Below are 27,781 nucleotides of genomic sequence, written 5' to 3'. Positions count from 1 at the left end.
GGCTTTTTCAAGTTGAAAAACCTAAAAATGTCATTAGGTTCCTCATCAAGAGAACTTTAGCCTGTATTTCCAGCTGATTTAATGTGTTTGTCTATCCCTTCCTCTAGCTGCAGTAGTTTAGTTACAACTGTAGCTGAGAGCCAATACATATATGACCCTACAGTTTCTAGTCAGAATATTAGAATCATCCTGTTTTTATTTTTTGTAGCTATGGATTAGAACCTTAATAAGACGATTTGGAAACCAGAACCAAAATTGTGAAGTCGCTTGTCTTCAGGCTTTTCTCAAAGCCTTCTTATTTTTAAATAAATAAGGACACATATGTGTCAGTAATACATGTTTAATCTACCTGTGCTTATAAACGTGAACAGGTATGTTAAATAGCCAGCTCCTTATGTTATTTTTGTAACACTTCATAGGTGTTCTTCATTTTTATACAAGTTTTTCCTTTTAAAAATCATATTCTCAATGAGTTTGAAGGACATATTGTTTTAAAAAGTCTTTTTAAAAACATAAGTCACTTAGTTTTTTTCTTAATAGGTAGGTGTTTCTCATAATTCTGATTCAGAGTTATAATGGAACATACTCCAGAAATTCACATAGAAATATTGGTAGGAAAGTGAATACACACACCATTGTTTAGTGTGCAGATTAGTTATTTCCATAACAGGGAATAGGAAATATTTCACATGGTTTAGCTTCATCTGTAGTCAGTTCTATTTTTGGTAATGTAGATACTTGGAATCTGAGAGTTGTCCAAAAAATAAGTAGAATAGCTCTTTACAGGATTCTAAAATTCCTCAGGTATGAGATAGTTGGAGAAATTTTCTAAATGATTATGTTCAAGCCAAGGAATGAAAACTTAAGATGCTATGAAATTTATGCATATTTTTACCATTTTAGTATTGAGTAGCCTCAGCTAAGAACATAAACTGGCTATGATACCATTAATTTTCTCAGTAGGTCAAGAATTAAGTGTGACATTAAGACTTCATAATTCATCATTTGACTTTAAACTTGATGAAAATATTTTTATTTGCTTTGTAAATCTTCAGCTTTCTACACCTATGAATGAAATTCTCCAAAACAAATTCATACTGGATTAATACCATTAGGCTATGCCCAGGGATAAGCAGGAAACCCAAGTGACTCATCCTGTGAAGTGGTTTGGGGACTGTTGACCATTTCTAGGCTTAATACAACTATTCACTCTTCTGTAGTCTATTTTTTCTTTTTTTTTTTTTTTTTTCTGTGTGTGTGTGTGTGAGAGAGAGAGAGAGAGAGAGAGAGTCTCATTCTGTCTCCCAGGCTGGAGTGCAATGGCATTATCTCAGCTGCCTGCAACCTCTGCCTCCCGGGTTCAAGCAACTCTCCTGCCTAAGCCTCCCAAGTAGCTAGGACTACAAGTGCCCGCCACCACACCTGGCTAATTTTTGTATTTTTAGTAGAGACAGGGTTTCACCATATTGGTCAGAGTGGTCTCCAACTCCTAGACTCAGGTGATCCACCCACCTCAGCTTCCCAAACTACTGAGATTACAGGCTTGATCACCTGTGTGCAGCCCTATAGTCTATTCTTGATCACTCTATTATAATTTCTTGTATCAGTCTGATTTTTCACAGTTGATCTCCCATCAGTTAGAGTTTTTTAAAAACTTTTATGTTTAGAAGACCTAGACAACAAAATATTAAGTGCTGCTTTCACCCCTATCTCAGGAGAGGAGGAATAATATATAGGTCAGATAAGCTATGAAATAGATCTGCCGGACTTTGAGGTAATTGGAGCTCAAGGATAGGTTAAGTGTGCAACAGATTATATAGCTAAAGACACTAGAATGGCAGAGATGCACATGAAGTTATTTTATATAAAAGGGTCTGATATAAGCCTTATATTTATTGACTTATTTCTTAGAATTTAAATGACCAAGAGTTGACAAGGTTGTTTTTCCCACTTTTTATTAGAGGAACTAGTGTGTTATAGACACATTTCCTTGTAGTAAAGCATTAGTATAAAAGAGAATGTATTTCATAATGTGAAATGTTTTCTTTTGATCTTTAAGTTTTATATTTTTAGGTAGACGTTTCTGACAACTTTCAGTACATATTTTTACTTGAGATTTATTCACTATTGAATTTTTTGCAGGCCTAAAAAAATCTGTGAATATGAAATAAGATCTTAATTTTAACAGTCTTTTTTTGTTTGTTTGTTTACTGCCTTGACTTCATATTTTAATTTCAGGGTAAAAATACTCATTGTGTATTCAAATTTGTGGGGAGGAGTTCCTTTAAAACAATTTGTGGATTTTATCAAACTGGTAGTTTCTTATGAAAAAGAAATTACAGTCTTTTTGTTTTTCCGTAGGAATTATGTCACTGCAAGTAACATAGATAGAAATGCCTATCTACTTCTATGGTATTTAACATATGTACTAGTCTATGATGATGTTCATAGTAATTTGTATCTGAATCCCTCTTACCTCATAGGTAGACATAAAAACAATTAGTAGATAGCTGTTATACCATATATTAAAATGATGGAAAGCATTATTAGCTATAGTAATTTCTCTAAACAAGTTTAAATGTTGATTTCTTAATCCTGTCTAATCTGTACAGGCTTCAGAGTGTCAGTCTAATAGTGGTATATCTTCTCAGTCATCTGTTCTTCTAGCACTACTTCCATGCAGGGCTTGGTATAATGTGGATTGGATCTGAATAGCTATTTATTGGACTATATATGCCATACCATTCTTTATAATAAGTGGAAAAATAAGCATTTAGTTCAAGTTGTTTCCATTCACTGGGAAAATTATTTGGGATGCTATTGCTTGCACAGTGTTATATATTTCTATCAAATCATTAGATGAAACAAATATTTGTGAATTTTAACACAAATGCTAATAAATGGTGTATTGTTCATTTCAGAGTTTTATGTGATTCAGATGATATATACTTACCTATAAATAAAAGTCCTTTGTAGAATGGTAAAACATGCAAATCTTATATGGTGACTTTGTCATTGCTCTTAAAACAAAGTAGCACTAATTTTCAGATGCCCACATAGCTTTTCATGTCAGAAATATTTGTATATGTGGGCTTATTTTTTAGTTCTGACATTTTACAATTTGTCCTTTGTTTACATGCAGCAAGGAGTTATGGGCGAAGACGAGGTAATTCATTTCCGTTTGCTATGGTATAATTGTTTCTAATTGGGTTTACTGATCAATGTTGTAATTACTCTAGATTTTTCATGCAATCTCTGAAAACTCACAATTGTATTTTGATTTGAGCACTTGTCGAAGTTTTTAATTTTAAATCTCTTTAACTTTCTAACTGTATTTTTATACTAATTGTGGTTATTTAATAAATTTTCCCTTTTTAAACTGTTGAGATTTAACTCTAGTTTTTAAAGTTATTTCTGTATCTCTTAAAGATGCTATTTATAGTTTGTCTGCTTAAATATGTTTAATATTAGTGAAGGTAGCATGAAGTATGATTTTTCTACTCTCTAAATGTGTAACTGTCATATTTATGATGTATAATTTACAACTCTAGCTTGTTAGTTCTATCTTGACCCAGTTGAAAATAATACACACCAAATAGATTATTGTTAACACTGATTTATAGAAATAATGTTGCTTATATTTCTCTGTTTTCTAAGAATGTAACCCTTTCTTTCCCTTTCTCTCTCTCTCTCTCTCTCTCTCACACACACACACACACACACACACACACACACACACAAACACATACCTTCTCCCCTTTCCTTTTTCCTTTCCCTCCCCCACTAAAGTATTCCCCACAGAGTTCTTGTGTGGTATCCTAAGGAAAGAGGACTATGTGATGCAAGACTATTATTGAACTTCCTAGGAAAGCAGCTGATGTTTTCTGTGGCTGAAGCTGCTTCTCCTTTTGCCATGTGCAGACTAGTAGATGGGATGAGAGGAAGCAAAAGTATGCTACTAGATTGTTCTCTAAATGAGCAAAAATCATGATGTTTATATTGTTAGGCTTATTCCAAGTGCCACACTGAATAAAAAGAGTTTTATTTGACCTCTAAAAATCTCCCTTAAGCTATGGAGAATAGACAGTAATAATAATGCCCTTTGATCACTTTTATATACATGTGCTAGTGCTTCCATTTCTTTTCAACTAGTCATGAATGTGTGGACTTTTTAAACAAGCAAAACCATTTACCACGACTGACAACCAAAACTAGTATTTTATATTCTTAAGTGCTCCCAATTTTATATTTCAGATTATCTGAATTTAACTTAATTTTTTAATATGTTTCTTCAAATGCTTGACTGAATCTTTTGGTTCTTCAGTTTTCAAACTAAAAATTTAGAGGAGATAGACACTCAAGATTTAGAAAATTGAAGCTGAACAACTTTTCTAAAGACGTAGCAAGCTGAGAAGTGGGGAAAGTTTGGAAGTTTAGTACTATTTTCAAACCTATGGACTAACTTATTTCACTATGCCATTTTAATAATGGAGCTTCAGTTCTCTGAAACACAACCCACTTACCAATCTGTGATTTTTAGGCATTTTGAAGCTATAGAGCAATTCAGAATTCTTGCCTTGTTAAACATTTTTCATCTTTTAACTGTTGTGGCTTACGTTTAGTCTAATTTCATATACTCTCATGTAAATATCATGACCTAAGAAGTTTTTAGGAACAAAGTATTAGGAAGTAGTGTTATTATTTGTCTTCTTCTCAGTTCAATAATTGTAGATTATGATTGTGATATTGAGAAAAAGCAAAAATTTTCCCCTGCTTTTATATAGGAACCTGCTTTCGTTCCTGTATATCTCGATCCACTAGAAGCCATAAAGAATTATTTGACTTCAGAACTGCCTTCCTGCATTGGAAGCAGGAAGACTCTCACATGGTTTTAAGGCTTCTGATAAAAGCTTCCATTAGGACAGAACTGACGGTTGGCACACATATTTGGCTTAGCATAAGGGGGAATGAATGCCTGAATTTTCATCTCAGATTATATGGCCTTAGTAAATTTTTAGCTCATCTTCTATGAACAGTAGCAGTCTACTTTTAAAACTTTGATTGTGAGAGTCACGTGAAAGCCACACTCATTAGAAATAACTACTGAGAGATTTTATCTGAATTTTAAAGTACACTGAAACAGTAAGTAATGATTTTTTTTAAAAAACCTGCATACCAAAGGAATGACTCAGAAATGGCTAGTCACCTGGTTTTCTTCCTATTTTTTACTGTTTTTTTCCTGTTCCATCCTAGATATAACAAACCTCAGACTGATAACCTTTTTACCACCAAAGACCCCCTTTTATATAGCCTCATGTTTTAGATTTGATCCATCAAAGAAACTGCATTTGTTTAGAATTATTTTGTTAAAAATGAGTTGCTTATCATCTGTTCATGTGGGATGTGTCACACTGAGTTGATATAATTTTTGCTAAAAATAAGTCGTGGCTCTTCTACCAGTGCAATAATGGGTGAACAGTTATTTTCACGGGACATTCTTACTTTGACTTTTGTAGTCCTGTTCAGGAAGAACTGTTTTTCTTCTTTCATGTAAAAGATTTCTCACTTGACTACAGTCAAATCAAGTTAATACCAAAACGACTTTGTACTTGAATTTCTTAATAATTTCAATAAGAACTTTAAAGCTAGCTCTAGGTATTAATTTATGAAATATACTTTAGGAATAATCAAAATGTAATTATGCTAGTAGTAGTTAAGAAAAGCAGAGATTTCTTTCCCTGCTTTTTAGTTGGAACCTACTGCCACTACTGTGTATCTCTGTCCCCTGGTAGCCATAAAGAGTTCTACTTTAGAGCTGCCTAGGGGGCAGCATTAGGAAGGAAAAGGGTTCACATGGGGAGCTGACTTTAATATGGAAAACTACTTATCATTTGTATTTATTTTGTATTCATTGTTTCTTCCATTCCATTCTGAGAGTGAACATACTTGTCCAGGATTCAAGTAGGATGAGGGTTGTGAAGGGAGGTGTGAAGTGTAACTTAAGTTCGATCCTTTCAACTTAAACTATTTCTATAGCACAATCAGTTCCTTTAATAAAGGATTAAAGGGCTACTGTGTTCCAGAAGGAATAAAAATATGTAGAATATTTTTAGTAATGGAAATAAAAACTTATTTTAGTTAATGGTTCTAAGCCCCAGGAGGCAATCCTTTTAAGCAAGTAAACCCAAAGCTTGAGTTAGTAGATTACATATGGGACAAGAAGATAGGAGAAATAATTTTAAAGGGAGACAAATGATGGAAGTTTAATTAGAGAAGTTTGATTTATTCATAATGTATAGTCATTCAGATTTATGTGCTATGATAAATAAGGAATTATTGAAAATGCAGTATGCTATATACTGCTTTAAAGTTGATCCAGGATTTGCTATTTGGAACAATCTTGTGAAGTACCCAGTGTTGGCAGTTTTACTTGTGTTGCCCAGGTTGGAGTGCAATGGTCCGATCTCGGCTCACTGTAGCCTCCACCTCCTTGGTTCAAGCGATTCTTCTGCCTCAGCCTTCCAAGTAGTTGGGATTACTGGCATGCGCCACCATACCCAGCTAATTTTTGTATTTTTACAAAAATTGTTTCGCCATGTTGGCCAGGCTGGTCTGGAACTCCTGACCTCAGATGATCTGCCCACCTCAGCCTCCCAAAGTTCTGGGATTACAGGCATGAGCCACTGTGCCCGGCCGAGTGTTGGCTTTTTAATTTTATCCATTCTGATGGTGTGTAGTCCCTCACTGTGGCTCTAATTTGCAGTTTCCTGATGACTAAGGATGGCGTCTAAGCACCTTGTCATGTGCTTCTAACCCATTCCATTGTATTCTTCTGTAAAGTTCCCTTACAAGTCTTTTGCTCATTTTTAATTGGGTTGTTTTTCTTCGTTATGGGAGTTGTTTATATATTTTGTCCTATTTTCCAGCAGCGTATTGTTTGTCATCCACTTTTTAACAGTATCTTTGATAAGCAGAAAAATGTCTAAATTTTCTTAAAAATCCAATTGTTTTCATTCACCATTAGTGTCATTTAGTCCTGGGAAATTATCACTACCCACAAGGTTATGAAGAAATTCTAGTTTCATTGTTTTAACTTTTACATTTAAGTCTGTGATCCTTCTTGGATTTATTTTTCAGTATGGTGTGATACAAGGATCAAATGTATTTCCCCCTCCAACTAGAAATGCATTTATTGAAAAGATTTACTTTTCCACATTGAACTAAAACATCAAGTGACTATACATGTGTAGGCCCATTTCTGGACTCTTATGTTCTATTTGTCTGTCTACTCTAATATCAGTTTTACAGTCTCAATAACTATAGCTAACTAGTGAGTCTTGAAACTTGGTAGTGTAAATCCTCCAACTTTGGCTTTTTTGTTTGTTTGTTTTGTATGCTTTTCTTGATTGTTCGTAGGTCTTTGATTTATTATAAATTTTAGAACTGGCTTGTGAATTTCTAGAAGACTGTGTGCTGAGATTTTGGATGGATTGTATCCAATCTATAGATTGGATAATTTGGAAAGAATTTACATCTAACATGGTTTCTTTTGTTTATTCATTTATTTCATTTTATTAACATTTTCCACAGCAATTTTTTGTCATTTTCAGTGTAAAAATCTCGCATATCTTTTCTTAAGTTTGTCAATATTTGGTGGGTTTGGATGAGATATGGAAATGATATTTAAAATTTTTCCCAGTTTATTACTAGCATTTAGAAATAATTTGGTTTTTGTAAATTGAATTTGCATTTCTTCCCTAAATACAATTATTTCTACTAGTTTGATTTCTTTGAATTTTATATGTACAATTATGTCTATACCAAATACTTTTATTTTTCTTTGCCAGTACTCATGACTTTAAATTATTTTTTTCATCTTCTTTGACTTGTTGTACCTCCAGTAGTACAATGCTGAGTAGAAATAGAGTTAACATCCTTCCAAACCTTCAAGAGAAGCCATTTGATAATTTATTATTGAAGACTTTCACTCTTTTTTTTTTTTTTTTTTTAATGCTTTTTATTGGATTGAGGAAATTCCCTCCTACTCCTAGTTTTCTGGGAGTTGCTTTTTTTTTTTTTTAATTATGAATAGCTGTTGAATTTTATCAGATGCATTTCCTACATTTATGGAAATGATTTTATGCTATTTCTGTTTTTGTCTGTTTATGTGGTACAGTTAACAGTAATTGATTTTAAAATGATAAATCAATCTTATGTTCCTGGGGTGAACCCTACTTAATCATGATATGTTTTCCTTTGTTATCTATACTTCTGGATTCATTCCGCCAACATATTTTTTAGGATTTTTGCATTTGTGTTCATGAGGGACATTAGTATACAGTTTCTTTATAATGTTTTTGTCAGATTGCAGTTGTAAAAACAAGTTGTGAAGTGCTTCCTCTTTCTTTATTCTCTGAAAGAGTTTGTATAAAATTGCTGTTTTTTTCTTCTTCAAAAGTCTAGTTAATTTGCCAGTAAAGCCACCTAGGCCTGGATTTTTCTTTGTTGGAATATTTTCTTATTTTGATTTTTGAGTTATGATTTTCATTTTTTAATAGATAAATAACCATTCAGATTTTTTCTCCCTCTGCCATTTTTGAAAAGCTGCATTTTTCAAGGGATTTGTTTCCTCTAGTTGTTAAATTTATTACCATAAAGTGGCTAATAACATTCCCTTTTTCATCTTTTAATGTTTGTAAGTTCTATGTTGATTGATATCTCCTTTTTGTTACTTTATTTCCTTCATCGTACTTTCTATTTTATTTGCTATTCTTTTTCTAGCTTTCTGTGGTAGAAACAAGATGATTTGTTTTAAGCATGTCTTGTTTTCTAATATGCTTTTAAAACTACAAATTTTCCTTTAAGCATGGCTTTTGCTGCATTCCAGCAAAATGAATTTGTTGTGTTTCATTATCATTCAGTTTTATTCCTTTGAGGTGAAAGAACCTGAAAACATATGTATGGTATCATTTAGAAAGCATGTTTAAAGTACACTACAGTGGTAGACATAAACTTATTTAATGGTTCTCCTTTTATTGTCATAGTAATTTGAAATATGATAAAAGGATAATTGGCAAAGTAAAAAGTCATACTTTGTCAATGATATATATTCTTTTAAATGAGTGTTTAAATCTGTAGCTTTTATGGCTTCTTGAAAAAAAGCAGTCATTATTGTCCAACAGTGAAGATTCTTGTTAGTATGGCTAGTGTGCTAAATGTTCTTAAACTTTTCATTACATTCTTTGTTTAGCTGAACTTTGTTAATAGATTATAGACACATAGATTATAGATGTTTTTAGTTATATGAATACTAAGGGCAATATTTTATTATAGTAAACAAAAAACTGGAGTCATTTTTGGGTCACTTTTCTCTTTGGCATTGCTTATAGTGTGATTTGTCACCGCATTCTTTTTTTTTTTTTTTTTATGTAGACCCTAAGTATTTGTGATCCATATTTTTTCTCAACTTAAATGTCTGTTAGAAAGACATTTAAATACTTACTGTATTTGTGACACTGCTAAGTTTTTATTTGTGTTAGGGCATTTTAAAGTGAAAAACTTTCCATAGAATTGGTATATCTGAAATAAATATAGAATTTGGATTTGTGATTTTTTCCCTTAAAATCAAGTTTGTATGCATGCTGTTTATCTTATTCCTTTTAAAATAGAGAATTATTCAATTAAAGTCTAACCTTTAAAACTTTGACCAGTTATTCACAATTAATATTATTTTTAGTGGATCTTGATGTTCATTTTATTAAGTAAAAATAGTTTCATGTTGAAGAGTTTCCTTTCTGTTGATCACAAAGAACACTGACATTTTGTTTTATATTGCTTCCTATTTCTAATAACAGGTATTTGAAAAGTTAAGCAATATTCACAAAGTTACTCAGTGAACACGGGTATTTTTCAGAACATCGTATTTAAGCAGCATTTGAATCTTTAGAATAATTCGCTTCCTATATCAAATATCATCTTTCTCTCTGTTGTTGTGTCTTGTAAACTAAATTTTTATGTCAAACATCTAGGTAGCTAGCTACCTCACTCTGACAGGCATATGATCCCTTCCTTCTTATCCCCAACCCATTCTTTTCAGGCTGTCACATTTCTAATTGTCTTTGTTTGTATTACTTGCGTCATGTGTCATATTTTTCAAGATGCTCTATGGCATGTGATTTAATATATAGACAAATACCCAACATAAAATGGTCTGGTCTGTGGCCTATTTGTTTAATATGTAGACAGATACCTAACATAAAACTGATACTGGTCCATGGCCTGTTAGGAATCAGGCCACACAGCAGGAGGTGAGCAGAGGGCAAGTGAGCATTGCTGCCTGAGCTCCACCTCCTGTCAGATCAGCAGTGGCATTAGATTCTCACAGGAGCGTGAAACCTATTGTGAACTGCATGTGTGAAGGATCTAGGTTGTGTGCTCCTTATGAGAATCTAATGCCTGATGATCTGAGGTGGAACATTTTCATCCCAAAATCATCCCCCTGCTGTGGAAAAATTGTCATCCACAAAACTAGTCCCTGCTGCCAAAAAGGTTGGGGACCACTGCTATAGATTATATCCATTGTCTCCTATCCAAAAAAATCTTTGTTAATATTGAAAGAAAAACAACTTGTCCATATTCTTACTCTGTTGTTCCTTATCTAATATACTTTAAGAACTAATCTTCATTTGATCTCTATACTTAATAAAACTCTAAATACATACAATGTGACTGCTACCCAACTTTCCTGAAACACCTACCTTCACAGATCATGTATGTCCTCAAAACAACTGTCATTATTAAAAGTAATTATCTTAATATTTCACATTGTTACTTAATTGCTCTTTCGTTCTTTTATTACTTTTTTGGTGCTTCTAGTACAGTAATATTTTGGCTGCCCTCCCACTTTTCCTACCACTCCTTTCTCTAGCTCCTTGAATGTTCTGCTTCCTCCTTGTAAGTTTCCCGAGGAGCTGTCCTCATCATTTCTCACTGGAGTGTTTATCATTGATGTTATGAAGGACCTTAAACTATAACCCATGTGGAGTTGACTCCAAATTATTTTCTCAGAAATATGATATTTCTTTTCTGCACTTCCTTTTCAGCTTCCTACTATACATTTACTTCTGAACATCCTAACAGCATATAAAACTTTACATATCTAAAGCTTAAATTATTTTCCTTTCTCATACCAGTTTCTGGTCTTTACTGTCCTTATATCAGTTAATGGTTCTTATCATTTTCTAAAGTCTTCCTTAGATCTCTCTTTTTCATTCTTTCTCCCTATTTTGTTTCCTATTTGCTTGTGACTGCCATCCATCCTTTGTGGATTTTTTGCACAACTTCTAATCTGCTCATTTCCAGCTACCTTATCCATATTTACTAACTCTCCCTAATGCACAGAAAAAGTTATAATTTTGATTGAACCCCTGCATCCAGTTGATTATCTTCATCACCTACTAAATGTCTTGTTAGCCTGGCATTCAGCGTTAAATAACTCTAGCTAGCCTCAAAGGGCTTTTCTAGCTTTTACTCTGCTTGTTTCCAACATATTTCAGCCAACCTTGACTATTCCTTATTTCTTAAGTTCAATTTTTCCTACATTTTCTGTTTCTCCTTTCACTTGGGAAAAAGGAAAATTTACTGAAAACCATGTTCCTGTAAATATTTCCACCTATAGATATTCTACCCTCTCTAATGCTTCACTATGCACTGCTATTTTTCCCTTTTTATCATAAATACTATCTAATTTCACTTAGAGATTTAGGAAATCCCCCTTTTATTAGACTCCTTTCCTCCAGAGCACTTTAAAGCTGTCTTATGGATGTGTACCATGGTTACATATATACATCTGATCTTTCTAAATGTACATTCCTTGACAGCCGGGGAGTATATTAGGTCATTTAAGTTTTGTGGAGGGATTACCCACAGAGTGGGGATTACTTCTTCAGAGGATTATACAGGATGTGCCCTATACAAGGATTACCTCCTGAAATGTGGGCTCAAATGGGCACTAAAGTGCCAGAGGGGACACCCTTTTCTAGTTTGTACATGTGCAGAAGCCCTGTCTACCGTTTCATATAATTGGCACACATGTAATAAATTAGGTCAAGACCTTGTATACAAGTGTTACTTGTTCTCCTTATCCTTACTTGCTGTAGTCTACAAGTGATTTTTTATAAATTATATCCCCTTATCTATTTAGTCTGTGTCATTTCCTTTCTGCCACCAGTTTCTGAAAAGTCTTACCTGTTGCATATCCAGTCTAACTTAGATTCTTGGTTATAACAAATTCTTGCTCATAACAAGTTGAAGTGATCTAGTATTTCTTTTGCAGTTTAATTGTTGACATATGGCTATGTTTATTTCTAAGTCACTTTTTAGATTGCTTCTTTCTTGAATCCAGGTAATTAAAACCACATACTATTTAAATTTCTCTTAATTTTTATGTTCACCTGCATCACCTTCATTTTTAAGTCTTTTAATTTGTCATTGGTATTTTTATACTTAAATTTATCATTTTCTCAGATCTGAGATTCAGGTTATATTTGTTCTTTATTCTAGGTCGTTCTTCCCTCTTTCCAATAGATGATGGCTTGCTGGATGATGGTCACAGTGATCAAGTTGGAGTTTTAAATTCACCCACCTGTTATTCAGCTCATCAAAATGGAGAGCGAATAGAACGCTTCTCTCGAAAAGTTTTTGTTGGTGGTCTTCCTCCAGATATTGATGAAGGTATTTATTAAGATATTTATTAACATGGTGATTTGGGCTTTAACAAAAACAAAAAAATATGAAATTTAATGTGAATGGACTATGGAAGTTTTTACCACCTGGAGATTTTCAGAATTAGAATGTGTTTTCTTCTTTTAAAATATTTTATCACCTGTTGAAATATGAAAACAGTTGAACAAAAGCTTTTTTATGATTTTTTTCTTTAGATCTTATATTTGTAACTGCGAGCATTTTTGGTAAATAAGATTTTCATGACCTCGGTCATTTCTACTTGTTTTTAAAATAATAGAACATATTTAGGTATATAAAACTTGAAACTTTTTAAATCACCATAATGTGTGCATGCATACACACAATGAAATAAATGGAACCAACCATAAGATTATATCTGCAATGCTTGGTAATCGAAAGTTTAATTTCTTTTTTTTTGTTTTGAGACGGAGTCTCGCCCTGTTGCCCCAGCTGGAGTGTGGTGGCACAATCTCGGCTCACTGCAAACTCCACCTCCTGGGTTCAAGCAGTTCTCCTGCCTCAGCCTCCTGAGTAGCTGGGATTACAGGCGTGTGCCACCATGCCCTGCTAATTTGTTGTATTTCTAGTAGAGATGGGGTTTCACTTTGTTAGCCAGGATGGTCTTGATCTCCTGACCTCGTGATCTGCCCGCCTCAGCTCCCAAAGTGCTGGGATTACAGGAATGAGCCACCGCGCCCGGCCAAAAGTTTAATTTCTTTGAGGATAAATGTGCTCTTAGGAACAGGGAAGAAAGAGGCTATCAAATGCAAAAGGGAAATGGAAACAGAACATGAATAGCAAATTAGGATTTCACAAACACTAATGATTGTATGTGAAAATGATCATGTGTAATTATAACAAAAGAAAATTAATTGAAGACTTAAAATATTAAACTATATTTGTGAGGTTATGGGAAATGTATCACTCATTCTTATATTTTAGAATGTTTTTTAGTTATGATTCAAATACCCACAAACTTATTTTAAGTATTGATCTTCATAAGATTTCCATGTAATGAAATAACATATTTTAAGTATTGATCTTCATAAGATTTCCATGTAATGAAATAACATAAGATATAGCAATTGGATGTAACCTATATGGATTTCAGTGAAACTACCTGGCATGTATCAGACCCTAGTATATTTTTTCAACATTATAGTTATTCAAGTCTTGTTTCAGCAGACCTTTTTTTCCTATAATAAAATGATTTTATTTGTGAAGCAGTAATAGATTTTATTTAACTTACGTAATGTTGGCGTTTTTTTCAATCCAGTGCTATTTGTGGTTTGGTGTACTATAAAGTCATTAGTATCCATACAATGTTATATAAAATTTTAAAATTCACATGCAATTGAGTATTCTAACCAGTGTACTGCTTAAAAATGAATTTATTTTAACAAAAATTGTTATTAAGTTTGACATATTATTTTAATAAGTATATTAGACATATTCCCAGTGTTTATATTCTAATTTATCTTAAGGTATTTGGCAGTTTTAAATGTTAAATCTTCATAGTAAAAGTACAGAATTTCTTAGAACGAATCACTGAAACTAATTTCTAATGCATATTATTGTACTTTCTTAAGATGAAATAACTGCTAGCTTCAGAAGATTTGGACCTTTGGTAGTAGATTGGCCTCATAAAGCAGAAAGCAAGTCCTATTTTCCACCAAAAGGTAAGGATTGTTATTGTTAATATTTGCTAGGAAATTGGTTGTATGAGAGATGAGAGCAAAAGAAAGAATAGCAATTACTTAGCCAGTTAGGAATCATAAGAAACTTGCTATGATTTGATAATAATTTCAAAGACTCAAATCAACAAATGTTTGAGTATTTTCTCTGTCTAAAGCATCATTCCAGGTAACTTGGGTGTAGACATGAAACAGGATCTCTCTGCATTATGAAATTAAGATCTATGTGAAGTGATTGGTCTTTTATAAAATATAAATTTATGAACAGTTGAAATATAAGATTTACATTAAGTGTTCTAGATAACAGCAGAGCGGTATAAATTATTATCAACTGTTGATGAATAAATAATTTAGATAAAAGACAAAGTAGCTAGTTGGGTCTATTTTTTTTTTCAGTTATATAAAGATGTAAGACTTGAGGAAGATGCTTAGTTATGTTAGTCAGTTATTGCTAGGAAGACACTGTGACTGATCGCCACAGGACAAGAATTACAAATTGTGCTAACCTTCACATGCAAGTCACATGATCAAGTCATCTGTGGGGAGAGGAAGTATATCCTGCCCACAATAACAAGAGGAAGAGAGGAGAAAGGAGTCAGAATTGCTAATGGAAGATTCTCTGAAATAAGTAAAAGAAAGGAGGAGGTTCAAAGATTAAGACTTTACTTTAAACATTGCTGAAATATAATTTTAGAAAAAGCATATCACACATACTGTTTAGTTTCATGACTTAGTGAATTGTCAAGCCTGGAGAAAAGACTCCAATAGAACTGTTAAATACTTTGATTTTGACTCTGGGAAATGAAGCATGATAAAGAAGTTATTGGCATATAAAAACTAGGTACAGTATCTACTTTCTGCCATTGAGAATTATAGCACCTCCACTAATAGTTCAAATAGTTTTTTAGATAAATGGAATAATGCAATGATTTTTTTAATACTTGTAGATCTATATGTATGTATGGAATCAAGAGCATCTTTTGAGTAGGGATTCTGGATCCTAGGCCTCTATAAGAATCTGATTAAAGCTATCTACCTCTCTCCATGTAGTCTGGAGTTTATTGGGGGTCACGAAACCTTGGTTTAGAGAGGAAATTATCTCCACATGGATAGAGATGTTTGCTTATTAGCTAAGTTTTAGTGTTGGCCATAGTTTTACTATCTTGCCATTTCATAAAATTTACTTTATAAATGCCATTTTTATTGAATACTCAGAGTATTGAGTTATTTTGTAATGTTCTCGACAAGCTACCATCATCACTTCCTTGACTCCTTCAGCTGTCTTTCTAGTCTCTCCACATCTCTAGCCCTCTCCAATTTTCTCCTATAGTCCAGCCACAGCAGTCTTTGAAAACTCATTGGATGGTACTATTCCTTACTTACCTGCATAAACCCTTTAGTGGTTTTTCTTATTTTTAGGATAAAAGAAAAATGCATTCACTCTGCCTGGCCTCATCTTCTTTCTAGCTTCTTCTACTACTACTGTTTGTTTCCCTCCAGTCCCACAAACTGGCCTTGTCCTCTCCAGCCTCAGGGCTTTTATGTATGATAATCTCTAGACTGATGGTGTATCTTCCTTGTGTCTCTTTATCTATATATTCCCTACTTATCTTTTGTATCTCAAGCTTAAGTGTAAGTTGATCACAGAAGACACTGAGGATCTACCAAATGAGGTCGGCTCCTCCTGCCCAACTCCTAGTGCTGTCTGTGTCTTTCACTCCGAGCACTCATCACAGTTGCAGTATTACATTTTTACAACTTTAAAAATTTGTAATTATTTTATTAATGTCAGTTTCTTTCAAAGATCTGTAAGATAGTGTCTTTATTCACCTTTGTGAATGTTCATATTCTCAATAGTTCACAGATTGTTAACTGCCTAATAAATGAGATAACAAAAAATACTATAGGATGGAGAAATTACTTCAAGTAGATAGGGGAAAGCTTCACTGAGAGGTTTGGAATTAATCTAAGGTACTGTATACAGATAGATAAAAAGTACTTGAACAGAGTTCCAGGCAGGAATGGAAATAGAATTTTAAAAAGGAATTAGGAATTGTTTGGCTGGAGAGAGATGCACATTTTTGCATGAGCCACTTGTTCACTTACAGGTATGGTGTACTCTAAGCCTAGAAAGATGAGATGGAACAAATTTAATGTGAAACAGAATAGTTGTCTTTATTGCTATTGTTGCTATCATTGTTATTGTAGTTTTGTAGTAGTTTCTCTAATTGAAAAAATAAAATTGGCATTGGCAATTCATACTTTTTTTGGTACAATTACAGTTAATTGTAGCCATTTCCAAAGACCAGTATCCCCAAACCTTGTTCTTTCAAGCAATTTTTTTATTTCTGTAATTCAGCATTTTCCATGGTTTGGAAAACACTGGTATAGAAGCATCCAGTGGGTGAAGCTACCTTGTAATTACAGCAGTGACTAGAGTCCCTTAGATGCTAAGCCACACATGTACATAAGTTTCCTTTGCAGTGGATAACCTTCACGTTACATGATTGTTAGCTTGCTTTAACAAATTCGAAAGAAGCTATTATATAGTATGTTTTTGTTAAGAATATTTTAATATCTAATGACTTGCATTGGGTAAGTCATAATTTACCTGATATGGCTTAATTTTTGTAATATAAACATTTATTCTCTAATAATAAAAAAAATTGAGAAATACTAAAAATATTGAATTTAAAGTATTATTTTAAAATTTAGCAATATTAAAATATTAATATCAAAATTTTTTTTAAATGACCGAATTTAATGTACTATTTCAGTAAATTGGTCTTACACCCTTTTCATTATTACAAAATAGTTATAGTTCCCAGATCCTTATTTTGTATCAAAATTAAAGCCTTAAAAAAGCTTCATTATTTTTAAGAATATTTAAATTGTTTCTAGCAATGTAAAAAATCTAAGACATGTTTTTTAATCCTGTGTAATCTTACCTTTGGAAGTTTGTATTTATATAGGGTGAAATCATTTGTATAGGGTGAAATGGCTTCAGGTATTTTTTATACAATCAGCTATTAATTTTATTAAAATGAAGTACTTTAGTGTCACATCAGACCTTTGTGGCATAAAGCTATTGTTGACAATAAGCTGAGTTTTTTGACTTGAGTAAAACATGACCTTACACTTCCTGTTATATGGTGGAACAGACATACATGGCCTGCTTGATGTCTGCTTCATACTGGGACTAGATTAAAATGCTGTACATTTGTTCACATAGAAATCTTGCCAAGATAAGGGATAGATCATTTATAGCTATCACCTGCTGGGAATAATCACATAATAGTAAACTTGTTGTGTAAATTTTGATGCCTTCTTTTTATAAGTAGTCTATTCTGTCGGCTGGATACATGATTTTTTGTTAAAGATTGGCAATTGGTTGTTTACAAGTCTAGATAGTCTCCAAACAGTTTGAAAAATGTATTCCACTGCTTTCTGAGTTGAGGCTTGATTTAAAAGTTTTGATCCATCTGACCCATGTTTTATTAAGGAACATATTTTATTCCAACCTTTCTACTGTAGCTTTCTTAGTATCATTGAGAAGTTTTCGTGAGACTGTGGAATGTTTCCTCTGCTTAGGGGATTTCCTGGACCTTTCCAAGTGTATTCCAGTCTAAAAGTATGCTCTAGATAGAACTTGGATTAACCTGAAGACCTTTATAGCAAACTTTAGCTCCAGATATACTCACCTGGTTAATTCTACCAAGTTCTTTAAGAAGGTAGTATCACTACTAGAAAGAGCATGGGAGACCTTGGGGCTGACCTGGGTTTGAAATTATTCAACCAGCTATTTACTAGGAGACTGACTTCAGTACCTTGATTTTTTTTCTTCTGTAAAATGGGAATCGTATTTCATAGACTTTTGAGAATCAAATAATAATGCATGTAAGTTAGTACAATATCTGATAGCAAGTGTTCTATATAAAGTAGCCAATTGCTTTACTGAGTATCTGTTTTAATGTGTATTACATAGTATATTGTGTTCTCTTGTAGAAGGTAAATGGTTTTTTGTCCTAGTTGTTTTTTTGTTTTTTTTTCCAAAAGCATGTATTTTCTAAATAGTACTGAAATTTGGAGTAAAATCACTTGACTTGACATACTGCCTCATTTTTAATGGTTATTCCAGGCTATGCATTTCTTCTCTTTCAAGAAGAGAGCTCAGTTCAGGCACTAATTGATGCTTGTATTGAAGAAGATGGAAAACTCTATCTGTGTGTTTCTAGCCCTACTATTAAGGACAAACCAGTAAGTAAATACCACATGAACTTCAGGCTACAAATGTAGATTTTTCAAAAATTGTTTTGAAATGATTATTAATTAATAAAAGAACAATTAAACTATCATGTTGAGTTTTAGTTTTTGAAACATCCAGATAATTTATAGCAGGAGTCCCCAACCCCTGGGCAGTGGACCAGTACTGGTGGTCCATGACCTATTAGGAACCAGGCCATACAGCAGGAGATGAGTGGCAGGCAAGCCAGCATTACTGCCTGAGCTGCACCTCCTGTCAGATCAGAGATGGCATTAGATTCTCATAAGAATGCAAACCCTATTGTGAACTGCACATGTGAATGATCTAGGTTGCACATTCTTTATGAGAATCTAATGCCTGATGATCGTAGGTGGAACACTTTGATCTCAAAACCATCTTCCACCACCTCCATCCTTGGAAAAATTGTCTTCCTCAAAATTGGTCCCTGGTGCCAAAAAGGTCGGGGACTGCTGATTTATAGTATTTAGATCAAAAGTTATAAAAAAATTTGTTTCCAGGTCCCACTATACAAATTTTTAAACAATAAAACAATCACTATTAACTGGCAAAAACAAACAAAATTCTCATAAGCCATCAAGGGAGTAAGACTCAATGTGATTTTCTTCATAGGTTCAAATACGTCCTTGGAATTTAAGTGATAGTGATTTTGTAATGGATGGTTCTCAGCCTTTGGATCCCCGAAAAACAATTTTTGTTGGAGGTGTTCCTAGGCCATTAAGGGCTGGTAAGTAGAATGTTAACAATTTTGTTTAAAAAAATCATTTAAATATGTTCTAGTCAATTTAATAAACATTTGGAAGCTATTGTGTACATGACACTCTTGGACAGAGCAGGGGCAGATTCTTCATGCTCCAATAGCTGCTAACTACAGAATTTTGAAACAAATTCTGAGACCCCTTCTTGAAACTCAAACTGGAGAATTGAGTGCTTATCTATCAATATTAGTGCAGTAGCTAACGCCAAGCAAATCTATAAGAATCCACCTAAATAATTCCGATTTTCTAGGTGTACCTCTCTAAGATATGAGTATTTGGGGTTTGTTTATTTTGTGTAGATCAATTCCGATATCCGAAAAAGAAATATGGGATTTTTTCTCTTTTATCTATATTTTAATCATTAAAGTAGCACTTTAGATAAGTGAATGATGATAAACTTCTGTTTATCAATAACTAGGAACCAGAAACCTACCAAAATATGTTACATAGGAATATAATTGTAGATGTATATACCCACTTTGCTCACATTAGATGGTACCCTGCACCATGTGTAGAGTGTTAGTGATTTCCATCACTGAAAACATCCTCTCCCCAGTCTTAGAGACATATGTTAAAGAACGATTCATACATGTAAATACTTATAGAATATGATGACTTCTACAAAGAAGTACATAGGGAATAGAAGAGCATGTAGCAAGGAAATATGATAATTTGATATCTTGAAGATGTTTGAAGTCTGATATCTTGAAGATATTTGTAGTTGAGCTGACATATAAAGATTGGGCAAAAGGAGTAGGATCAGGATGGTAGTAGGGTTCTGAGGAGTATGTTTCACAGAAAGGGAACAGCTTATTTAAAGGTCTTGAGTGGACAGAAACAGGGTGCTTTGGAGGAACTGAAAGAAGTCCAAAGTGCCTGAGTTGGGATACAAAGAGTGAGGGAGGGGACACAAGGAGACATTGAAAAAGTAGACAGGATTCACATCATACAAGTCTAATAGGCTAACTTGGTATTTACCTTTAGAGCAAGGGTAAACCATTGAAGAGTTTTTAAGCAAAAGAGAGACTTCATCATATTTGCAGTTTTCAAAGTTCACTTTAATGACTCAGAGAGAGGGAGGGCCAAGGTAAGAGTAAATACGGGCAGACCAGTTTAGCATCCTATTATTACAAGCCAGGAGATAGACAAAAAATGGTGGCTTGGATTAGTGGTAGCAGTGGAGAAAGCCAGCTGAACAGAGGTGACAGATATTTATGAGGTAAACACAAAGACTGAATCTCATCTTTCAGTCATAAGCCACTGGGTGGACAGTGATGCCTTTTACTGAGATAGGAGGAGCACTGGAGAAGGAGCAGATTGGGAGGGAAGATTGTGGTCTTGGTTTTGAACACAAGTTTATGGCACCATTCAGAGCTCCCAAATAGAAATTTCAATTAAACCATCCTATATGGTATATTTTTAATGTATTTTTATGGTGGTATCTGGTATATTTTTTAAGAGAATCACTCCTTATACTGTTTTAAAAACAAGCTGGGAAGGCAAGGGCCAAAAGCAAAGAGAGAAGGCTATTGCCATGAACCAGATGAAGAATGATGTTAGCATGAATCAGGATGTTAGTGATGGAGGTGAGGCGATTGGACTCTAGATATGTTTTGAAAATCAGGTTCACAGGATTGCATGTACAGTATGGAGCAAGGGAAGAATACGGAAAGGATGAAGCCAAACATCTTGACAACTTCATCTTTTCTGTTGCTTTCAAACTGGATCAGCAGAAACTCATTGGAGCAGGTTTAATGGGATAGGGGAAGATTATGAGTTCCATTTTTAATATACTGAGTGTGGCCAGTGCCTGTTAAATATCGAGTTGTCCACTAGACAGTTGCATATACGAGTCTGTCGTCCAGGGGAGAGGTCCACACTAGAGATAAAAATGTAGGAGCTTAAAAACTTGGATGGTGTTTAAAGCTATGATACAGGATGAAGTTACTAAAGCCAGGAGTGTAGATAGTGTTGCCAGGATTGAAACTTAGGGTACTCTAACATTGAAAAGTTAAGGAGTTTAAGATGAACTATCAAGGAAGACTCAGAAGAAATTTATCAGTGAGGTAAGAGCAGAATTAGTGGGATAATATATTCTAGAAGCCAGATGGAGAAAATACTTGAATGAGAAGGAAGGGATTAACTCTTTTCAATGCTATTTACAGATAGATTGACCATTGGACTTGGCTAGAACAATTATAATGGAGTCATGGTGCGATAGTCTGATTAGAAAGAGTTGAATAAAGAATGGGAGGAGAGGAATTGGGGGGAATACTGGAACAGACTTTGAGAAATTTGGTTGTAAAGGGGAACAGAGAAATGGAGCAGTAGCTAAGAGGGAAAAAAAGCGTTAAGGGAATTTTTTAAGATAGGAAAATTATAGTATACTTGGGAATGATCTAGTATAAGGGGAAAACTGATTGTATAGAAAGGAAAGGGGAGAATTGCTAAAGCAGTGTCCTTAGTGAGAGTGGATGGGATCTAGTATGCAAGTGAAAGGATTGGATTTAGGAAAGAGCATGGAACTATTTGTCTATAGGTCAGAAGATAGAGTATATAGTAGGTTTAGTGCTGTAAGTGGGTAGATGTGATGGTGGTGAGTCACTTTATAGTTAAAAAAAAAGGCATCCTTGATCCCCTTCCTTTTTAACAATAGCCTCTTATCTGCCATTCTACTCCTGGTCAAATGATAATATACTATTGACTTTTACGTTTTACAAAAAGTACTTAAAAATTGTTGATTCCTGTGTTCTCTCAAATTTGATGTAAACTTCTTTTCCTTTTGAAGTGGAACTTGCTATGATCATGGACCGGCTGTATGGTGGAGTTTGTTATGCAGGAATTGATACAGATCCTGAGCTAAAATACCCAAAAGGTGCTGGGCGAGTTGCTTTCTCCAATCAGCAGAGCTATATTGCTGCCATTAGTGCTCGGTTTGTTCAGCTTCAGCATGGTGATATTGATAAACGTGTAAGTTGCATATTGGGAAATAACTTATGTCCTATAATGAGGTACTGATCCAAAGCTTCATACCCTAAGGAGTTAATAATACAATTCGAACACTGTTTAGTTTTTATACTTCTTTAAGTCTTAAAGGATATTATATAAAAATATCCTTGAAATGGAAAATTACTGAACACACTTTAAACTTTAGGTATAATATAAAAATATTAATATCATTGTGCAGCCATGTCAAAATTTTTAAATCAGCCAGTAAGGTCAAATATTCTAACCATGGAGGCAGAGGTGGTTTTAAGAGCCTGTACATTGGAGTCAGACTGCCTGGGCTTAAACCCCATTTCTACAAATTAACCTTCTCTATGCCTCTTTTTCCTCACTTGTAAAATGGAAAACAATGATAATACGTCTTTCTCAGTAATTTTGAGGATTAAATGAATTCACATATATACAAGCACTTAGAATAGAACTTGGCGGAGAGTGTCATTTAAATGTTTGTTTTCATTTGTCACAAAATCTAAAATAAAAATGCATTGTGTATATTTCTCTAAAATAATTGACCTAAACTTAAAATTTTTTTTAGTAGCATTGCTTGAATCATCACAATAAGAACTTTTAAGAAGTACTAGGAATGATAACTGAAACCCTATTGAATAATTCCAAGTACTAACTACCTTCTAAAATAAAGACACTAGCATTCATTTACAAATCTATTTTATGCCAAAATCTGTGAACAGTTCCTATACATAGCTAATCATATTCTAAAATAATCATGTTTATAGTACAGCAGAAATACATTAAGAATATGGGGGTAAATGGATTTTTTATATCCAAATTAGTAGATAGAAGATATAAGTTGATTGGGTACTCCTTTTCCCCAGTGTAACAGTTTCTTGAAACCTGGGGCTGTTTGGCACATTAAAAGACTATTTTGGGGACAGGGAGGCTGGTTAATTAATACCAATGGACTAGACCATGCATGCTAGAAGTAGTCCTCAATGTAATTACCCAACCATCTCATTTAGAAAAGAAACGCAGCATAGGTTCAGTTCACAAATGCAGAGTGGTTTCCTTTTTGTTTGTTTGTTTGCATTGCTATTTAAAAGGTTGCCCAAAAAAAACTAAGAGGAGGTGTTCTGCTTTGATAAGACATGCATACATAACTTTTCTGAACTTGTCTGAACGTTAAGAGTTCCTCTAATGTGGTTCTCAACCTCTGCTGTACATTATTCACCTGGGAACTTAGAAAATTCTTGACATTTGGGTCCTACCCCCTGAGGTTCTGCTGAATTGGTCTGAGAGGCAGCCAGGGCAACAGGAGTTGATAAAGCTCCAAAAGTGACACAAATGTACAGCAGTGGTTTAGACCACTAATCCCCTACTTTACAGAGAGGTAATAGGTCACAGGGGACGTTATTTACATAGTATATAGTCATGGTATTTAATGTGCAGTAGCAGAAGAAAAAGACTGTTACAGTGTCATACCTCATACCTCTTTGTTTCTGAAATGATAGTGAAGGACCAATTATTTGGAGCAGAGTGTTGACTCTTAAAGAGCAACTCAGTTGCAGAGCAGATGAATTGAGATACCTGTGCCTTCTTAAAAAGGCATTGATTGAAATACCTGAGAGAAAAGCTTGTAATAAGATATGTGTTACAAAGGTAATTTTGAACTGTATTTGAAAGAATTTGAGCCTTAAATATTTTACAAGTCACTAGTATTGCTTATACAAAGAAATATTAAACCATTAACCTTTATACTTTTCATCTCTCCAATATGAATATGGTTATTAAACCATAAAAATGGAATAAATTTAAGTGTATAACTGCCAACCCAAAGATACACAGGATACATATTTGGAGGGAATGAAAATTGTTTATTCCACTTACTTTTTAGACTCATGGATACTGTGGTTTAGTTCCTATCTGATAGCTGGAAAGCAGTCACCACTGATGTGTAATTCATTGTATTTTTTTGTATGTTATTTCATGAGTAGTATAATTCACTGTGATTTCTCGTAAATGTTAGAAAATAAGACTAGGTGAAGTGTAGTGTTAATGAAACTTCGTTTTGCATGTAGAAGAGTTTAATTATTAGAGATTATTAATGAAAAATAGGTTTTGAAATTCAGTTTTCCATCTTTAAAGTCTCTGGTTTTGAGTAAAGTAGGTTAGCTTCATAAACTAATATGTAGAATTTTAAAAATACAGATAATTGAAATCACTGCATTTGCAAAATTTTCGTTCAACAGTTTTATATTAAAATGTAACTCCTGAACATCTGGCACTTTATTATTATGGAAGTGAAGTAAACATCACAGACCCTGGTTTCAATTTGTCTAAAATCTTATTTTAAAAAAAAAAGAAATAACCATGAGAAAGAAACCCAGAAAACATATGTAAATGTATTGCATTTATGCATATATTTATAGCATTTCTACTTCATGCTGGATATTCTTCTAGGCACTGGGAACTGAATGTTGTGCAAATGGGTGCTGTCGCATTGTTCGTGGAGTTTATAATTCAGTGAGATGAAATCCAGTAACTGTCGGCTACCTTAATTTATTCTTTAGTCGTTATAATGTTCTTTTTTATTATAACTATAATTGTAGTGAAGATAATGAATCAAAAATAGCAGCCTGGCAAAGAAAAGATAGAACCCATAAAGGAAAAAGTTGAGAGATAAAGATCAAGCATAAAAATTTTAAAAATTTGTGTTAAAGATTGTAAAACCACTAGGAAAAAGGTTAAAAATTCTTAACTGACGAAAGAGAACTCATAAATCAACTTAAAAAGCAAACTCCAGCAAGAAAATATGCAAAAGATACAAACAAGCAATTCAGAAAAGCCAAGTGTCGAATATACATAAAATATATTTATCCTAATCCTTATGAATGAAATATAAATAACAATGTAATTCCATGACCTATCAAATGAACATCCTACAGTTCTTTTAATCAACTCTTAGGTTGTTTCTAGTTTGTTGTTCTTACAAATAATATTGCAGAAAGTATCCTTATATTCATTTTCTGCACTCATGCAAGTATTTCAGTAGAGTACATTCGGAATACAAACTGTTGGGTCATTATTTTTTTACTATAGGCAACCTTTACTTTATCTCAATCCAGTCTTTCAGAACACTCAGTGTTCTGTTGTCTCCTAAGGAACAGCTGAGCTGTTACTCTGTCTGGCACTTTTCAGCCAAACGGTAAAAACCTTCCATTCATAAAGTTATCACAAGCAGGAAAGCAAGGCTATTGCAGCTAATAGTAGATAATACTAATTTAGAGAATATTTTGCCATGTGCCAAGCACTGTCTTATGCTTTGACATTCACAATTTAAGCCTCACAACTCTGAGACAAGATCTGTTATTCCCACTTGACAGATGTGGAAACTGAGGTGGAGAAGTTTATCATTCAGAGCTGACTCCAGTCTGAAGTGTTCTGCCAAGTCAGACCTTCACAACAGGACTTGTACTTTATATCTTACAAATTTACAGAAGTCTAGGCATGCCCTTTGTAAGATTCTCCACAGTTCTGGCTTGTCTGTGCCACTTACTTCCAAGCAGAGTGTGACTCGCACCTGCGGTGGAGAAGCGCTGCCTTAATCAGTGGCTGTTCGGGTTCTGCCATCTCACAGGTGATACTGGAATGAGGGAAAAAGGTGTGGAAACTGTCTTCCATGGCTACTTGAGATCTCTTTTGTTTTTCACTCACAATCTCCCCCAACTCTGAAAATACCAGGACACAGGTGTTTCAAAGATGTTATTCAAGAAAGGTGAGAGTGAAATGTTTTGCAAATCAGATTTTTTGTAGATTTTTAAAGTATTTTAACCTACTACACGGTAAAGCTCCTTCCTTGAGAAACTGCCCATTTCCTAAGCTTTTAATGCTGGTCCTTTTTTTCCTCTATAGAAACATTTTAAGTTATTACAGAACTTGATTTCTGAAGCAGACCCTAATGAGACTTACTTTCTTTTTTTTCAAGGTGGAGGTAAAGCCATATGTGCTGGATGACCAGATGTGTGATGAATGCCAGGGCGCACGCTGTGGTGGAAAATTTGCTCCCTTTTTTTGTGCCAATGTCACTTGCCTGCAGTATTACTGTGAGTTTTGTTGGGCAAATATCCACTCTCGTGCTGGACGTGAGTTCCATAAGCCATTGGTAAAGGAAGGTGCTGATCGCCCACGTCAGATCCACTTCCGCTGGAACTAAGAATAGCAAACTGGCCTCTGTTTAACAAGGAAAGAAAGGGTGCATGTGGCTTACTGTGTCTGAAGATACTGACATGCAGAAGAAATAAGTGCATTCTTCTGCTTTTCACCCCAGCTATCAATACATGCATCTTTATCAGCAGCCAAAACACTACAAGCCTCTTGTTTTTCACCAAAACCCTACATCTCAGGCTTACTAATTTTTGTGATATTTTCATGTTAAAATAAAATGTTTTTTTGTATTTTCTCCAAGTTATTTTTATATGTAAAGTTAAAATTAGATATGAGAATGTTTTGCGTAGGGGCAACACAGTCTGCTGCTATATAGTGGGGGAAGCGTGCACTTATTTCTAAACATGGGTTTTTAACTTCAAGATCTGCCCCAGTAATTTACCAAAGGTAGCAAAATAATAGTGAAGATGGAATATGTCTGCTACAAATGCTTATTTTTATTGTTGCTATTTTCAGTGTATACATAAACTAAAAATTAGGGTTGATTTTTTTGCTCTCCATTTTGACTTGCAAGAAATAATACCTCAAGATAATCTGATTTATTAGCTATTTTTAAACATTTTTAATCACAAGCTGTATTAGCTTTGCTGCTATATAGGTGTTATGTGTAAATGCCACCTATTAATACGGGACTGAAAACGTTAGAGACACACTGCATTGCAGATAAAATGCAGGCAGCACAATATGGCCTAAACTGCCATAGTTTTAGAATGTGAAAAAAAATGCATGTTTACTTACCTGTATACACCATATGCATGCACTAGAATTATTAACTAACGAGGTGAGGTATTGCAAATGTTCAAAAAAGCTCTCTTGAATCTAGGTAGCATGAACAAATTATAAAATTTGTTTAAAAAAGCAAACTTGCATGCATTATTGTGACTTCAAGTTTAAAAAATCGTCTTACATGTGTACAATATGCAAATTAGTTTTAGATTAGAGAGTGCAGCCATTTTGTGATCTGGTCAGTAGTGGAATTCGATTTTATGCAGACTGGATGTAATATCTGTAATCCCTGTGCAATTTTGTGACGTGCGGTTCTAATTCATGTGCAGTGATATAGTATAGATAAAAGAATGAGCAAAAGAAAATACAAGAATTCTAAAGAAAGTTGATTT

At 33.9% G+C, this 27,781-nt stretch overlaps 1 protein-coding gene across 7 annotated transcripts in view; it reads left to right on the top strand.

Annotated features, from left to right (window-relative positions):
- Positions 1-27,781, top strand: part of CPEB2 (cytoplasmic polyadenylation element binding protein 2) — a 66,195-nt gene that overhangs the window by 35,768 nt on the left and 2,646 nt on the right. For 4 of the 7 annotated variants that reach the window (XM_050791647.1, XM_050791646.1, XM_050791644.1 and 1 more), the window contains 7 exons: positions 3,143-3,166; positions 12,562-12,732; positions 14,334-14,423; positions 18,577-18,695; positions 19,333-19,447; positions 22,267-22,448; positions 26,425-27,781. The exon at positions 26,425-27,781 is cut by the window's right edge and continues 2,646 nt beyond it. In XM_050791647.1, coding sequence (XP_050647604.1) covers positions 3,143-3,166; positions 12,562-12,732; positions 14,334-14,423; positions 18,577-18,695; positions 19,333-19,447; positions 22,267-22,448; positions 26,425-26,652 — 929 coding nt within the window. In that variant the 3' untranslated portion in view covers positions 26,653-27,781. The remainder of the gene's footprint in view (positions 1-3,142; positions 3,167-12,561; positions 12,733-14,333; positions 14,424-18,576; positions 18,696-19,332; positions 19,448-22,266; positions 22,449-26,424) is intronic. The other 3 variants (XM_050791649.1, XM_050791648.1, XM_050791645.1) reach the window with 1 other exon arrangement.

Source organism: Macaca thibetana, chromosome 5, assembly GCF_024542745.1.
Source record: "Macaca thibetana thibetana isolate TM-01 chromosome 5, ASM2454274v1, whole genome shotgun sequence".
In the NCBI taxonomy this organism is placed as follows: Eukaryota; Metazoa; Chordata; class Mammalia; order Primates; family Cercopithecidae; genus Macaca; species Macaca thibetana.
This window is presented reverse-complemented; position numbering and strand designations above follow the sequence as displayed.